This window comes from Eleutherodactylus coqui, chromosome 4 (assembly GCF_035609145.1).
Source record: "Eleutherodactylus coqui strain aEleCoq1 chromosome 4, aEleCoq1.hap1, whole genome shotgun sequence".
NCBI classification, from domain to species: Eukaryota; Metazoa; Chordata; class Amphibia; order Anura; family Eleutherodactylidae; genus Eleutherodactylus; species Eleutherodactylus coqui.
This window is the reverse complement of record NC_089840.1, coordinates 138,494,835-138,511,988: the sequence shown is the minus strand read 5'-3', so window position 1 is coordinate 138,511,988 and position 17,154 is coordinate 138,494,835. Positions and strand designations below refer to the sequence as shown.

Genomic DNA, 17,154 nt, shown 5'->3' with positions numbered 1-17,154 from the left:
ATAGAATAAAGTTATCATGTCATTTTTTTTTCTGTGTGTGCGCCTAGAAACAAGATGCACTGAAAGATGGTGGAATGTCGTTTTTTTTTTTTCATTTTATTCCACTTAGAATTTTGTAATAGTTTTTCAGTACATTATATGGTACTTTAAATAGCACCATTGAAAACTACAACTCGTCCCACAATAAAACAAGCTCTCATACAGCAACGGCGATGGATAAATAAAGGAGTTACGATTTCCAAAAATGACAATGGAAAAAAAGGGGCCGCGTCATTAAGGGGTTAATTGCCTTGCAGATGCTAATGCATTGCTATGGGCGGCTACTACTGCGGTTTTTCCGTACAGGAGATATGTGTAGATTTTATAATTAAAATCCACCCGTGGACATTGGGCCTTAAAGGGGTGGTCTCGCGAAACCAAGTGGGGTTATACACTTCCGTATGGCCATATTAATGCACTTTGTAATGTACATTGTGCATTAAATATGAGCCATACAGAAGTTATTCCACTTACCTGCTCCGTTGCTAGCGTCCTCGTCTCCATGGTTCCGTCTAAATTCGCTGGCAGCTTGCTTTTTTAGACGCGCTTGCGCAGTCCGGTCTTCTCCATTCAGCACGAGCCGCTTCAGTGTGCTCCCCGCTACAGCTCTTCTGCGCATGCGCAGACGAGCTGTCACTGCTCGGGAGCGCGCTGAAGCGGCCATTCTGCACCATCCTCTGTTAGAGGAAGGTGCAGAAACTGGAGCTGCCCAGCGGAGAAGACCAGCCCAGCCCAGCCGCCCCGAGAAGCCTCCCAGGTAAGTGATGGGTCGGGGGGGGGCTGTCGCTAGGCCGGGGGGGGCTGCCGCTGCGCCGGGCTGCGCCGGAGGGGCTGTCGCTAGGCCGGGGGGGGGCTGCCGCTGCGCCGGGGGAGCTAGCGCTAGGCCGGGGGGGCTGTCGCTGCGATGGGGGGGGGGCTGTCGCTAGGCCGGGGGGGCTGTCGCTAGGCCGGGGGGGCTGTCGCTAGGCCGGGGGAGCTAGCGCTAGGCCGGGGGGGGGCTGCCGCTGCGCCGGGCTGCGCCGGAGGGGCTGTCGCTAGGCCGGGGGGGGGCTGCCGCTGCGCCGGGGGAGCTAGCGCTAGGCCGGGGGGGCTGTCGCTGCGATGGGGGGGGGCTGTCGCTAGGCCGGGGGGGCTGTCGCTAGGCCGGGGGGGCTGTCGCTAGGCCGGGGGGGCTGTCGCTAGGCCGGGGGAGCTAGCGCTAGGCCGGGGGGGGGCTGCCGCTGCGCCGGGGGAGCTAGCGCTAGGCCGGGGGGGCTGTCGCTGCGATGGGGGGGGGGCTGTCGCTAGGCCGGGGGGGCTGTCGCTAGGCCGGGGGGGCTGTCGCTAGGCCGGGGGAGCTAGCGCTAGGCCGGGGGGGGGCTGCCGCTGCGCCGGGGGAGCTAGCGCTAGGCCGGGGGGGCTGTCGCTGCGATGGGGGGGGGCTGTCGCTAGGCCGGGGGGGCTGTCGCTAGGCCGGGGGGGCTGTCGCTAGGCCGGGGGGGCTGTCGCTAGGCCGGGGGGGCTAGCGCTAGGCCGGGGGGGCTGTCGCTGCGCCGGGGGAGCTAGCGCTAGGCCGGGGGGGCTGTCGCTGCGATGGGGGGGGCTGTCGCTAGGCCGGGGGGGGCTGTCGCTGCGCCGGGGGAACTAGCGCTGGGGAGCCGGGGGCTAGCGCCGGTTACCTGCTGTCTGGTCGGCGGCTGCGGGGCGTCTGGTCGGCGGCTGCGATGCGTCCGGTTGCCATGGAGACACAGCTGGCGGCGTCTCGGGAGCGCGCACGTCGGGCTGCAGCGAGCGACTGGGAAAGAGCCGGCGGCCATCTTGAGGAAACTTTTATAACTTGCTGAAACGCTGGAACGGTAAGTACGAACCAGCTAGAAATGTCATTTACAGGGGGGCTTAGTAATGTGTGTTTAATGGGGGGGACTGGGCAAAAAAAAAAATTAACTGCTTCCTCGAGACATCTCCTTTAATAATTTATTTTTGTCAATTAGCAAAATGCAAAGCAACTTTTGTTAGCATCGCCTGTATTTATGATTGTGGTGTCAACAATCATGATAAGTATTGTTGCAGGGAACTGTCAGATCCATGTTATTATATCCCAATCTACTTGAAAAAATAATGATTGAGGATTTCTACTTACTTTTGCAACAGAACAGTCCACAGCAACATCGACTGAGGGCAGAAACCTGGGAAAGTCAAATGCAGCTGGAAATAAAATGGAAATAAGAAAAGTACATAAATAGTTTATTTTCCAACTAACTGAACAGTTAATAGTATGCATGAATACACAAACATGTTAATTGTTCTGATAGGGCTAAAAATAATTAATAAACATATAAATTATGAGCAGAGTTTAGAAATTTTGCAGCATCCGCATTTTCTCCGCTGGTGCTGGTGAACCATTATGACACAAGGCAGTAACATTTTGACATTAAGAAGTAAAGCATATTGCAGATTATTGAGGCGTTCTGAAACGTAAAAGAACATTTAATGCAGACATTGCTGATTTTATTTTTAATTCTGCAATGCAAAAAGTGGAATTCGCAGCACAAATCTGTAGCAATTCTGCAAAATATCATTGCTCTACAGACCGGTGTAAAGTGTCAAGCACTGATTTGAGGGAATGGTGCCATCCAATAGGTGGCGCTGCAGAAGTATCATTCCATCTCCCTTATTTGCAAAACATAGGGCATACTGCAGAATTATAGCATGCTCTAAATGTAAGACCCCATCCATTAGCATTTGTTGTGGATTTTCAATGTGAAGTCTACATATCCATCACATTTGATTATATACTAATGGATGAATCTCGTAAGTATGTTACATTTCATTCTTTACTTCTCTACATATGTCCAACTGCTATATATAGAGAATGAAATGTAACATATTTATGAGATCATGGCTCATCCAAATGTAACAATTCATTCACATTCTCTACTTCTCTACACATGACCAAATGCAATCTCTTGAGAAGTGTGTTAAACTTGTCATATACAAGATTTAGGGGAAAGTTATTTTCCCATCCTGCCCAGGTTTATTTCAATAGAAAGGGGGAGGGGAGTTTCTGCCAGACCACTGACAGCAGCTTATGTACTTACTTTATTCTTAATCCTTGTTCCCCAGCAGATCACTTGGAGGAGACCCCCAGAAATATTAGTTATTAGCGGATCTAATCTGGTGACCTTAATCTTATGGGTATGGGCAACTTTATACAAGGGGAAAGATAACTAGAGTTCAGTGGCTACTAGACGTATGATGAACTTACGGTCTTTGTAAGTTACTCCCATTGGACCTTCACTCTCACAGCCAATTAAAATGAATGAATATTGTTCTGTTGACTTAGAAAGTCGCTGAACTTGTAAGGTAGAACTTATGGGGTACAGGTGCCCTTCATAGAAGTAGGTCTGTCTTTCTGGCACAACTCCCGTTTGTTTGGCCACAATTTCCATAAATACCGCCACTCTGTTTGCAGAAAAAAATACAAAGCACAAACAAACTGGTTTTAACATAGTGAAAGGCAGATATTTCCCATATAAAGTAGTTACACAGTATGTGGTGGATATATACAGGGTCTATTTTTCTGTAAAGCTGATTTCGCAGTTGAACTTATACATAACTTACGAGTTATAATGATGTATATAAATCTTGTGCATTCTAGCTTGTGGCAAGGAGAACACATGGATGACCATCCGCTCTAGAATGTTGTTGGTCTCAGCAAAGAACTGATCAAAGCCCCAGCATTTCTCCTGGTCAGCTTCAAGGATATTTGGAAGGATGGCCTCCAACTGTGTCTTCAATCCCCTGTAAACAAAGAGGACAATGACTGAAGACCTTGTTGACCAGTGGTGGTTGCCGAATAAATGTACAGCAGACTTAAAATGCAGAAATGGATGTCAGGAAGGTAAGCACTGGGGATGGAGCAAATTCTGTTCAACGAGATGAGGAGATTCCGGCAACAATTTGAAAAAGGCACCCCAATTTGAAAAAGGAAACGTTGACAAACTGGAGCAAGTTCAGAAAAGAGTTACCAAGATGGTGAGTGGTCTGCAAACCATGTCCTATGAGGAACAGTTATTAAAGAATCTGGGTTTGTTTAGCTTACAAAAAAGAAAGCTGAGAGGAGAATTACCGTAATAGCGGTCTTCAAATATCTAAATGGCTGTCGTAGTGCAAAGGGATCAGCCCTACTCTCATCTGCACAGGGAAAGACTAGAAGCAATGGGATGAAATTGAAAGGGAGGAGACACAGAATAGATATTAGACAGTGAGGGTGATCAATGAGTGGAACAGGTTACCACGGGAAGTGGCGAGTTCTCCTTCAATGGAAATCTTCAAGCAGAGACTGGACAGACAGCTGTCTGGGATTATTTAGTGATCCAGCATTGAGCAATGGGGTTGGGCCAGATGACCCTGGAGGTCTCTTCCAACTCTGCCTTTCCATGATTCTATGATAATATGGTGTTGTGATCATCTCCCGATGTATTGAAGGTGAACGTCCTTCTACATTACTTCATACATGTTCAATATTCATCAACCATTTAGGTTCCCTACACATTTCATTGGGTATTGCGCAATTTTTTTGTGTTATGTCATATGGGAAACAATCCCAGTCAGAGTGACCTTTGTTTGTCACTGCTATAATCCTCCTATTTTAAAATGTACACTTTATTAGATAAGCTTAAAAACATTCAACAAACTTCAATGCAGATCAGAACAACCCTGCAGACACATGGCAAAAATATGGGACAGATATCACAAGAAATGCAGTTTCCAGCAATTCAGCAGGTACAAGTTAAGGATTTTCTAAGGAAAGTGCATGCTGTGTGATAGCATCCCTATATTCCCTCTCCAGTATCCAGAACCTGTGAATTTACAAAAAGGGACCATTTGACGTGATTGAACTCTTCTATGGGTTATGAAGTGAGTTAATCGAGGCAAAATAGAAAGTGCCGCATTTGAGCACGTCTGAGAGGCCCCACTGAAATCAATGGGAGTGTTATACCATGGCATTCAAAACACTGCAGTAATCGCAGTAAAAAGCGCATATGTGAGAGTGGTCTAAGGGCTTTCCTCTATTTTCTTATCTTTATTTGTTGCATAGATTTTTAATTCTTACCTTTGCATTAAAATAATAATCTTTATTTGTATAGTGCCAACTTATTCCGCAGCGCTACAAAACAATTTTAAGAGGGTCAGAAATGTATGACTTTGGCCTGTGACCATTGCATGATACCCCACACAAGGACAATACAATGAGTATTCAGTTTATGATATTGAGCATATGGTTGCAGTCATTCACAGAGGGCTCATACTTGATTGTTACATATAGTATTGTGGCAGAGTTCTTGAAAGTTAGACAGTGATGGCACAGAGCTTAACAGTAAACAGCAACAATGGAGCAGTCTTTATATGTAGTTGACAAAATGTTCAAAATTGAGACATGAAGTGTAAATAAAAATGAAAGAGAGGTGGATGCATAGCAAAAAGATGAGAAAGAGAGAACCCAATGAAGGGGAATACTGTGCAAATACAATGCAAAAAAACTAAGTTAAAAGGCTGGGTATTAAAAGAATCCAGAGGAGGATTTAATCTGTCTGTAAGGGAGTGCTAGGGAAAAGAAGTGTTTCTCAGATCAAATGAAAAAATTTGGTACGGTGTTAGCCAGTGGAGCAAAATCTTATTGTTCCCAGCAAGAGAAACTACATAATCTTGTAGATATGAGTGAATGCACACCAGCGGAAATACCGCAGTGGGATTTCCCGCAGAATTTCCGCCCGTGCACGCTGCCATAGGATGGCATTAGTTTATGCAATCTTACGCAGCTCTATTTACACGGAGAAATCAGCAGTACCGAATGTATCCGAACATACGTCGTTAATGCGATTGTTCAGTGACATACAGTTCCATTATTGTGGGCAGAACCTTCATGTTTTCACAGGGTGATGTGCTGGCGACAACCAATAATTCTTGGCACTGCATAAACGATGTGATCACCCAACAAACGAGTGTTTGCTTGTTTGTCAGCTGCTGCCTTCATACAGGGCAATCATCGGGTAACGACCATTCGGCAAACATTCATTCTCAATCACCAGTCCCCGTGAAAGGGTTTTAAGTTCCACTAGTATTCATCTTGTGTCATTGGCATACTATATACTAATTAGGACATAATGGGGAGGGGTGGGGGGGGGCTTCTAGTAGATAGACCAGAGAATTGCTGCAAGGCTAACTTCCACTTGGAGGACATTTTTCCCTTCGATGTAAATGATTGACCTTTCTTGGCTTCCCCCAGTGATAAGACAATCCCTTTAACCTTTTGCAATCCAATTTTTGATTCAGGGTTTTCTAAGGGGTTTTCTCTTTCTGCCATTATACAATAGCCCCATCTGATGGCTAAAGCCAGTACTGCAGTATGTGACATGCTGGAGAGGCTTCCGACAACAGAGCGGCTAGTAATCTACAGTAAGAATACCCTGCCAGATGTCTTCCGACATCGGATCTATACAGTTTTCAATCAGAATGTCTTCAGACGTCAGACAGTGGATTGGAAAGGGTTAATATTCTCTTCAGTATCATCCTTGTATTAAACACAATCTACGAAACAAGTAAAATTAACTCTTACTCGGAAAGGCGACAGGTAACTGGCAATTCATAAATCCACTCAATGGGTCCGCTCTCCTTCCGCTGCACCCCTGCAATGGCACCCGGGGGCTTTTCTGCTGTAATTTTATGCCTGAATGTTATAAAAGATGTACATCAGTAATACGATATCCTTTCTATCTGCTTTTACTTTTCACATCTTATAAGTTCACGTCGTCATAATATTTCAGTGTATAAATAACCAAATATTCAATTATTTTAGTCTTCTCCCAATTCCCTTTAATCAAGACTTAATAGCTTTCTTGTGTACGTAAAATATGATGTCAATCTTCTATTATTACATCATATCTTTATAAGCCCAGGAAGGTACAACCAAGGCAGCAATAACCGTATACAGTTTTATTACCTCTCTACTGATCTATTATATGGGCGTCCCTAATGACCAAGCCATTTACAAGATCAAAGAAATATATGAAATGCAAGTAATAAACCACTTAATAGTCCTATTTTAAGAACCAACCAGCCACAGGGCATCACTTTGTTCAATCACTAGATGTCTGTAACATAATGACTATGATAACCATTCATTGTGGAGATAACCACTTTAATACATCAGTCATAACATAGTATGTAAAGGATCAAAGCAGCATTTCATATCTGTGGGAACAGCAAAGTTTTTACTTTGGTAAAAACAGTCCATTTACTAAGGAGAATAAAAATATCCAAAATTCCAATTTCAACTGCAACCTATTATGGTTGCAAGAAAGAGTAAGTGAACCTTCCTCTGGATCAACATTGGGGGTTAATAGGCTGAACTGGATGGACGTATGTCTTTTTTCAGCCTCACATTCTATGTTAACCCTTTGGAATTACCTACATTCTTGCATTGATTACTAAAAAATGTAGCTGGTCCGTTATCTAAATATTCAAAAATAAAAAACTGCCAACTAAAGTCCCATTAACACAGCACAAATGTCGGCCAAACGATGCCCAACAGTCGTCCCCGCATGCACTTGCTCCCATACTGTTGCACGGGAGTGAGTATCGTTGGCTCACAGCGGGGGCCGGCTTGAGGAGATTTCACTCCTCGCGCTCCCCCGCCCCAATCCATTCACTCAACACAGCGGCTGTTCAGTACTGAACGGTCAGCATTCAGCTCATCGACCATTATTTATGCAGCTTAAACTATGAAAGATGAGCTGAACTCTGATCATTCAGTATAAACAGCTGCCGTTCAATACAGAACAGCCGCTGTGCTAAGTGAATGGAGAGGGGCGGGGGAGCGCGAAGAGTGAAATCTCCTTAAGCCACCCCACTGTGAGCCAAGGATACTAGCTCCTGTGCAACAGCATGGGAGCAAGTACACACAGGGACGAGTGTCGGGCATCCATTGCCAGACAGTCGTCCTGTGCAAATGGGGCTTTACTTTTTCTTGCAACTGTACCCAACCACCATCTCAGTAACTGTGACCCATGACATGGATTCAAATGAAGACAAGATGAGTCAAGAAGCTTACAGAAATAGAAAAAAAATTCCTCGTTCTCAACTATCTATAAGAGAAAGTATACTACATCAACAAATATAAGGGCTTGTTTAAAGGGGTATTCAGGCAAGATGAAGTTATCTCCCTTCTATCTGTAGGATAGGTAATAATAATAACTAGATAATCAGTTGGTGTCTGACTCTTGGGAACCACACAGATTGCCAGAACAAAGGTCCCGTGTCTGCCAGAGAGACTAGCAAATTAATGGAGAAGTAGTGCGCATGCTCTTCACAGCTATTCATTTCAGTGGGAGTGCTGAAAATAGCAGAGATCAAGCCCTCAACCATCTCAGGCACTCATATGGTAATCAATGGAAGCGCCGAAGATATACCAACACTTGAACACTATTTTCAGTGCTCCCATTTAAATGAATGTAGTGGTTGCTGAGCATGCGCAACCGGTCCAGCGCCTGAATCTGCTATACAATCCTAATAGACCCTTAAAAAAAAAAAAAGAGGAATTAAGTATTGTTTCACCACAATAGGAGGATATAAATCAATAATTCCCTGCACTTTGGCCAGAATTAACAAATGGGGATTTTTGTACGACCAAAATCTCCCCATTTATAAAGTGTTATATGCAGAGAGTAAACTGAAACAATACGATCAATAAATATTAAAGTGCTTATTGAGACATACAAAACAGGACAATAAGGCCTCATGTCCACTAGAAATATACAATCCACTCGGATTTTGTGCTGCGGATTAAATCAGATGTGCGGGTGCTAAATTCTATTTAATTGACTACGGATGGCCAATGATTCCCTATGGGCAAGTTTGACTGCGGAATTCACACGCGAAAAACGCACAGATTTGCTAATTCTATTTTTCTAGTGGACATGAGCCCTAAGGCTGCTTTCACATCTGCATTGGGGGTCCTGTTTTCCTTGGCCAAGCAAGTCCATCTTATAATGGAACCAAACAGACCCCGTTGAATATAATAGGGTCTGTTTAGTTTCTGCTCAACTGCCCAGTACTTGATCCGGTACTTTGTGCCGATTCTGCAATGGAATCTCCAAACAGAGGTTCCAGTGCAGATGTGAAGGCAGCTTAATTCATCAAGTCCGTAGTTTATCCTAGTTCATAAGCGGATGTAATTTAGATGGGTATTCATCCTAAATGCACAAAAGCACTATAAGCAGATTTCATAAAATTGAGCAAACCAGTTCATATGTACTGACTCAGATAAACCTCAATTGATATGGCAACATAAAATGATAATCAACATAAAAGATCAATAGGACAGAGCCCACGAAGCTGGAGCATTCAATGTATTGGCCTGCCAACCTCAATGATGTATCCGGCAGTATTTGTGGCACCTGTAGAGCTGGTTATGTGTTGGAGGCTTAATTGATCTCATATGCATTTTTTGGGGTAACTTTATCAAACATCTTCTCAAGTGACTTATTAATGGAGAGGCACTAGAAGTTTCCAAAGCTGTGTGTACATCTCAAGAATATTTTGCCATTAGATATTAGATCTGCCTAATTATTACAATTGCAGACAAACTGCTTCAATACAAGCATGAAGAAATGTTCTCTCACATAATCTCCTTGTTATTTCGAGGTCCACCATAAGGAATGAAGGGTAGGCTACCACAGGCAGCATGATAAAAGGTAACTCCAATACTCCACAGGTCCACCGTGACGCCATAAACCTTCTGTTGGGGTTTTTTCAGAACTGCTCTTTCATACATATCAGGATGCTTCAGAGGAAATAAAAAAACTTCACTCATAAAAATGGCCCATTACATATAAGAGCTTTTCTCCACTACAAAGTTCAATGATATTTTAAATAAATCAGATAAAGCAAAAAAGAAAGCTACACAAATTATTATGTGCACACTAAAATATGAACAAAAATAAATACATTTTATTACACAAAAAACAAACAAAAAATACAGAAACCTCTAAAAGCTAAAAAAACACACTCGGAGTGCACAAACCCACTGCAGCCTGTCAGACTGAGGCCTCTTTCACACGCATCGCGGCCGAAAAACACATGTATGCGAAAAAAGTCATGATCGAGTCGCGGCCAAAATTAGCATTTTCTCGCCCATTCAAACAAGCGGCTGCAGCATATACACGCCGCAGCCCGGAATTCCCTAGGTTGGCATAAACCCTTTGAATAACTTCAAACGCCCAAAGAGAGCCAGTTGACATGTTTTAGCAGGGCCAGCTGCTGCTAAACTCCCTCCCCCTCCCTTTTTCAGCAGCTCCCTTAGAAGCCTATGGGAGGCGCCAGCGTATATTAGACGAAAGACAGGGAAAGACTGATCTTTTCCGGCTGCGTATAAAATTGGTCGCCGTAATTGGCTACCGATGTCCTATGATTGTCGGTTGCAACATTTTTACGTGGCTAAAGATCGGGCATCTGAATGAATGCATTGAACACCAACACTTCAGATGGTCATGATGTTTTATCGCGGCTAAATTAGCCGTGTAAAAACGCCCATGTGCATAAGGCCTAAGACATAGAATAAACAATGTCTACAGCTGTGGCACCAAGTTCAGAGAACATCGAGAATAAAATTCATGCTAATGTAATAAATATAGTGACTGAAATAACTCTCAGTTCTTAGAGAATAAATACAGATACAAATGTATATGTATTTGTCATATTTTATATTATATTAATATTTATATTGTATTTTGTGTATGTATTTATTCTCTATGAGCTAATGGGGACAAAGGAAGCCCCTCCCACTGTCTAACTACCTAGATGCGGTGGTCGCTATTGACTGTGGCATAAAGGATGTTAAATGACAGGGATCAGGAGTTTACAGATCAGAGTTTTCTCTGAACCTGGCCATTACAGCGAGAGCCCAGCTGTAAGTCACAAGACCCATGACATAAATGTCCATCATACAGGCGTAAGACAAGCCAGTCTATGATGTTCATTTACGTCATTTAGGCTTAATGGAAAAAAATACCGGTAGGTGGAATCCTAATATATACCTCCAGTTCGAACATATTCTGTTTTTTGTATAAAATGTGCTGTGGTGAGCTATGCATGTCACATAGGCTTCTCCCCTCCTACAAGTTTTGGCGCACCTACAACATAGGGCCACTTTGGGTTCCCATTTTGCTCCTGATGATAGCTTGGCTACAATGTATTATAATGCACAGTGCTCCAGTCATTTAAGTATTGCTATATATGTGGCTGAATTATAGATATGTAATGTAAAGATCTGTAATAAGACCCCCATAGACACGTTACTGACCTACAATGTCCCACCACATGCCTCTGATTTTATTCTACAGTTTTGCCGACAGTAACATAAAACGGTTATAACAGACAAGCCATAATCTTATTTATGCCTACCAAGTATTCTTCAGTTCCATAAAGAGACATGAATGTTTCATCGTCCTGAAGCTGTCGAGCCGCGCCAAAGTCAGTTAGCTTGTAAATACTACGCCCATCCTCTCCAATCAGACGCATAATGTTTCCAGGTTTGATGTCCCTGTGCACAATTCCATTCTCACGTAAGTGATTCATCCCTGCCACTAATGACAAGGCAAACACATTGCTATACATAGAAGGTATAATATAATAAAATATATACCACGACTGAAAAAAAAATAAAGTCACAAAATCGGTTAATAATGGAGTGTTTCTATAGTTATAATAAAAGTCAATTTATACCAATGGACAAAATAATAAAAGGAGACTTAAAAAAACTAGAATGCAGATAAAGATAACTTTTCTACTCACAGTAAAAGCTCTTTCTCCTTAAAGTGCCACTCCAGCGAAAACACATTTTTCCATCCCTGCCCCCCTCACCTAATTGCTTCTCACATTCTTCAGGTCTCCTCTGTGTATTGTAGTAATATCCATGCAGTGCAGCCCCCTGTCTGATACTTATCAGGCATCATCTTGATAGGGAGATTTTTTTTGTTTCACTTTCAAAATCAACCCCATGATACATCAGCACAATATTAGCTAGAGGCTATACCATTTCTGCCTGATGAGGAAACAGTTTAATTATCATAATCTTCTGTATTCAGCTAAATAAACAAATAAACTACAGCCCATAAGTATGCAGACAGGTGGATGAGCTGTAATCTACTCTATTATAACTGTGTGACAGGAGCTGTATTATCATCATCAGTAACTGTGATAGGAGAGTCTGTGTCGCCCTCTAGAGAGTTTTCGTGATAGATCCATGTAACAGCATCACACAGACTTAGAAAACTACTAGTTTCATACAGCGTAACCCCAAGTAGATATGAACTTGTCAGAATTGAGATCACATGACCATCTAAGGAGAAAGTGGCCAGGAGATTCAGACAGAAAGCAATAACTAATCAGGGAAACACTAGCTGATTTACATTTTCTTAGGTGAATTGTGAATGAAGAAAAAAACATCTCCAGAGCGGCCCTTTAGGTTCATTAGAGGACACAAGAACTATGGCTATATGCCCTGACACTAGGAGGGTGACAATAAAAAAGTTGGCTTCTCTTAAGCTGCATATAGACACTGAGCTAATTGTATGTACCACAGCAGTAGGATAATAAATAATAAATGTCAGAGAACCAAGAACAAAGGAAAAAACTGCAAATGTAGAAATGTAAACCTCAGTGTAAGGCCTCCAGCAGACGGCCGGGTCGGATCTTGCAGCAGGATGCGAGTCATGCCCCTGCAGTGACCACTGTGGCTCACCTGCTCCACTGCTACCCAGCCGGCACATTAGCCGTGACTTTTCTGTGCGGGCCTCTGTGAGGCTTGCACAGAAATAGGACATGCTGTGATTCACATCAGCTGTGACGTTTCTGTGCGGGCCCCTGTGAGGCTCGCACAGAAATAGGACATGCTGCGATTTTCACGCAGTCAAATCGTGGTTGTCTGCATAGGATTGCATTATCTAATGCAATCCTGTGGTAGTGGGCACAGGTGAAAATTCTGCGGGAAATCCCGCGGCGGAATTTCCGCCCATGTGCAGGAGGCCTAAAAGGGGAGTAAGCTGTATAAAGCTGCTGAGACAGATCTGAGCGGAAAACCGACTGCGGAAAGTATTCCCGAGAGCTGCCATGAGTTACCTATTACTGAGAGCTTTGTACTAAGTCTGATATGTTGAGAGAGAAAGGACTATGTTGGCTGCCAAGAATGCACTGTTTCTCGCTGTCATTGGGACCGTGGGATATAGCTACGGCCACGGTCTTTGCTGTGTCCCCCAATGACGAGAAAGGGATTTTATGGCGAGTAAAAATCCTCTTTTGCCCATCAGCTTAGGAACCGCTGCAAAAACCCAAGTGCTATGGAAAGACCTATATCCAGAAAGGTGGTTACTGGCAGCAACCACGAGTGCACACGTTCCCCCTCATTCTGTTATGCAGGAAATTCCTAGCCAGGTAAATAATAGTTATGTTTCAGTAAAATAATGTCCTTGCTGCAACTAGCAGCCAAGATAACAAGCCAACTTAGTGGGATTCTATTGCCATTTCTTAAAGGGTCACCTCTCACTTGATTGTCTATCACACTCTCGATGGTTTCTATGTATATTGCAGTCACTTCTGTACAGTACAGGATTCTGTCTGATGCTTATTAAACACCATCTTGAGCCTGAGATTTCTCCATGCTTTCTATTTCCCTGTTCTATGCTATGAATCCCATAATGAATCAGCATTAGAGATGAGCGAACGTACTCGTCCGAGCTTGATATTCGTGCGAATATTAGGGTGTTCGGGATGCTCGTTACTCGTAACGAGTACCATGCGGTGTTCCGGTTACTTTCAGTTTCCTCTCTGAGACGTTAGCGCGCTTTTCTGGCCAATTGAAAGACAGGGAAGGCATTACAACTTCCCCCTGTGACGTTCAAGCCCTATACCACCCCCCTGCTGTGAGTGGCTGGGGAGATCTGATGTCACCCGAGTATAAAAGTCGGCCCCTCCCGCGGCTCGCCACACATGCCTTGTGAGTTAGCTGAGGGAAAGTACTATCGTGCTGGTGCTGCTGTAGGGAGAGCGTTAGGAGTCAGTGTAGGCTTCAAGAACCCCAACGGTCCTTCTCAGGGCCACATCTACCTGTGTGCAGGCTGCTGCTAGCAGTGTTTTTTTTTTTTTTTTCTCAAAATCGGCAGTGCAGAGCATTGCACCCGGCATTAGGGACAGAAGTGGTGTATAGGCAGGGAGAGTGTTAGGAGTGAGTGTAGCCTTCAAGAACCTCAACGGTCCTTTCTAGGGCCAAATTTAACCGTGTGCAGTACTGTGCTGGCTGCTGTTAGCAGTGTTGCATTTTTTTTTTTTTTCTAAAAATCGTCTGTGCAGAGCATTGCACCCTCCATTGATACTACAGGGACATAATTGTGTAGGCAGGGCCACAACACAGTTATTGTTCATTGAATATACGCAGTGGGTCCTTCCCTTTGCTAAAAAGGACAAAAAATTATATTTGGCCAGCCTGTGTCAGTCCTAAGGTCTCCGTGTACGTGTGTGCTGCGTGGAGAACGTACAAAAATCAGACGCAACCAGCTACGGTTTACTGCAGGCTTGCGCCATTGTCTTTCCTGACTGGCAAATACCTGCTCTGCTAGAGTTAATAACTCTGCTACACTAAAGTTGTGTGTCACTTTTTCAGGGCCACACTACAGTTCTAAAAGTTATTGTTCATTGAATATACGCAGTGGGTCCTTCCCTTTGCAGAAAAGGACAAAAAATTATATTTGGCCAGCCTGTGTCAGTCCTAAGGTCTCCGTGTACGTGTGTGCTGCGTGGACAACGTACAAAAATCAGACGCAACCAGCTACGGTTTACTGCAGGCTTGCGCCATTGTCTTTCCTGACAGGCAAATACCTGCTCTGCTAGAGTTAATAACTCTGCTACACTATAGTTGTGTGACACTTTTTGAGGGCCACACCACAGATATTAAACTTCTTGTTCATTGAATATACGCAGTGGGTGCTTCCCTTTGCAAAAAAGGAAAAGAAATTATATTTGGCCTGCCTGTGTCAGTCCTAAGGTCTCCGTGTACGTGTGTGCTGCGTGGACAACGTACAAAAATCAGACGCAACCAGCTACGGTTGAGTGCAGGCTTGCGCCATTGTCTTTCCTGACTGGCAAATACCTGCTCTGCTAGAGTTAATAACTCTGCTACACTATAGTTGTGTGACACTTTTTGAGGGCCACACCACAGATATTAAACTTCTTGTTCATTGAATATACGCAGTGGGGTCTTCCCTTTGCTAAAAAGGAAAATAAATTATATTTGGCCTGCAGGCTTGCGCCAATTTATTTCCTGCCTGGGAAATCAAATCACTGGTAATACAGCATGCTGAGGGGTAGGGGTAAGCCTAGAGGACGTGGACGTGGACGTGGCCGAGGACGCGTAGGCCCAAGTGAGGGTGTGGGCACAGGCCGAGCTCCTGATCCAGGTGTGTCGCAGCCGACTGCTGCGCGATTAGGAGAGAGGCACGTTTCTGGCGTCCCCACATTCATCGCCCAATTAATGGGTCCACGCGGGAGACCTTTATTAGAAAATGAGCAGTGTGAGCAGGTCCTGTCCTGGATGGCAGAAAGTGCTTCGAGCAACCTATCGTCCAGCCACAGTTCTGCGCCGTCCACTGCTGCAAATCCGAATCCTCTGTCTGCTGCTCCTCCTTCCTCCCAGCCTCCTCACTCCACTACAATGACACCTGCTCAGGAGCGGGAACACTCCCAGGAACTGTTCTCGGGCCCCTGCTTAGATTGGGCAGGAGTGGTTCCTCTCCCACCAGAGGAGTTTATCGTCACTGATGCCCAACCATTCGAAAGTTCCCGGGGTCCGGGGGAAGAGGCTGGGGACTTCCGCCAACTGTCTCAAGAACTTTCTGTGGGTGAGGAGGACGATGACGATGAGACACAGTTGTCTTGCAGTGAGGTAGTAGTAAGGGCAGTAAGTCCAAGGGAGCAGCGCACAGAGGATTCGGAGGAAGAGCAGCAGGACGATGAGGTGACTGACCCCACCTGGTGTGCAACGCCTACTCAGGACAGGTCTTCAGAGGGGGAGGCAAGGGCATCAGCAGGGCAGGTTGCAAGAGGCAGTGCGGTGGCCAGGGGTAGAGGCAGGGCCAGACCGAATAATCCACCAAGTGTTTCCCAAAGCACACCCTCGCGCCATGCCACCCTGCAGAGGCAGAGGTGCTCTAAGGTCTGGCAGTTTTTCACAGAGACGCCTGACGACCGACGAACAGTGGTGTGCAACCTTTGTCGCGCCAAGATCAGCCGGGGAGCCACCACCAACAGCCTCACCACCACCAGCATGCGCAGACATATGATGGCCAAGCACCCCACAAGGTGGGACGAAGGCCATTCACCGCCTCCGGTTTGCACCGCTGCCTCTCCCCCTGTGCCCCAACCTGCCACTGAGATCCAACCTCCCTCTCAGGACACAGGCACAACCGTCTCATGGCCTGCACCCACACCCTCACCTCCGCTGTCCTCGGCCCCATCCAGCAATGTCTCGCACCGCACAGTCCAGCCGTCGCTAGCGCAAGTGTTGGAGCGCAAGCGCAAGTACGCCACCACGCACCCGCACGCTCAATCGTTAACCGTCCACATAGCCAAATTTATCAGCCTAGAGATGCTGCCGTATAGGGTTGTGGAAACGGAGTCCTTCAAAGCTATGATGGCGGCGGCGGCCCCGCGCTACTCAGTTCCCAGTCGCCACTACTTTTCCCGATGTGCCGTCCCAGCCCTGCACGACCACGTCTCCCGCAACATTGTACGCGCCCTCACCAATGCGGTTAGTGGCAAGGTCCACTTAACTACGGACACGTGGACAAGCACAGGCGGGCAGGGCCACTACATCTCCCTGACGGCACATTGGGTGAATTTAGTGGAGGCTGGGACAGAGTCAGAGCCTGGGACCGCTCACGTCCTACCCACCCCCAGAATTGCGGGCCACAGCTCGGTGGTGGTATCTGCGGCGGTGTATGCTTCTTCCACTAAAGCACCCTCCTCCTCCTCCTCAACCTCTGTCTCGCAATCTAGATGTGTCAGCAGCAGCAGGACGTCGCCAGC

The 17,154-nt window shown here is 45.4% G+C and overlaps 1 protein-coding gene across 4 annotated transcripts in view; it reads right to left on the bottom strand.

The window, feature by feature from the left end:
• IKBKE (inhibitor of nuclear factor kappa B kinase subunit epsilon) overlaps positions 1-17,154 on the bottom strand; it is a 65,032-nt gene that overhangs the window by 34,939 nt on the left and 12,939 nt on the right. For 3 of the 4 annotated variants that reach the window (XR_010792574.1, XM_066600195.1, XM_066600194.1), the window contains exons 5-10: positions 11,482-11,663; positions 9,702-9,862; positions 6,638-6,748; positions 3,640-3,819; positions 3,284-3,480; positions 2,159-2,223 (exon numbers count right to left, since the gene is read on the bottom strand). Coding sequence is in view for 3 of the 4 variants with exons in the window: in XM_066600195.1 (XP_066456292.1) it covers positions 2,159-2,223; positions 3,284-3,480; positions 3,640-3,819; positions 6,638-6,748; positions 9,702-9,862; positions 11,482-11,663 (896 nt within the window). In the remaining variant the exon portion in view is untranslated. The remainder of the gene's footprint in view (positions 1-2,158; positions 2,224-3,283; positions 3,481-3,639; positions 3,820-6,637; positions 6,749-9,701; positions 9,863-11,481; positions 11,664-17,154) is intronic. The other variant, XM_066600196.1, reaches the window with a different exon arrangement.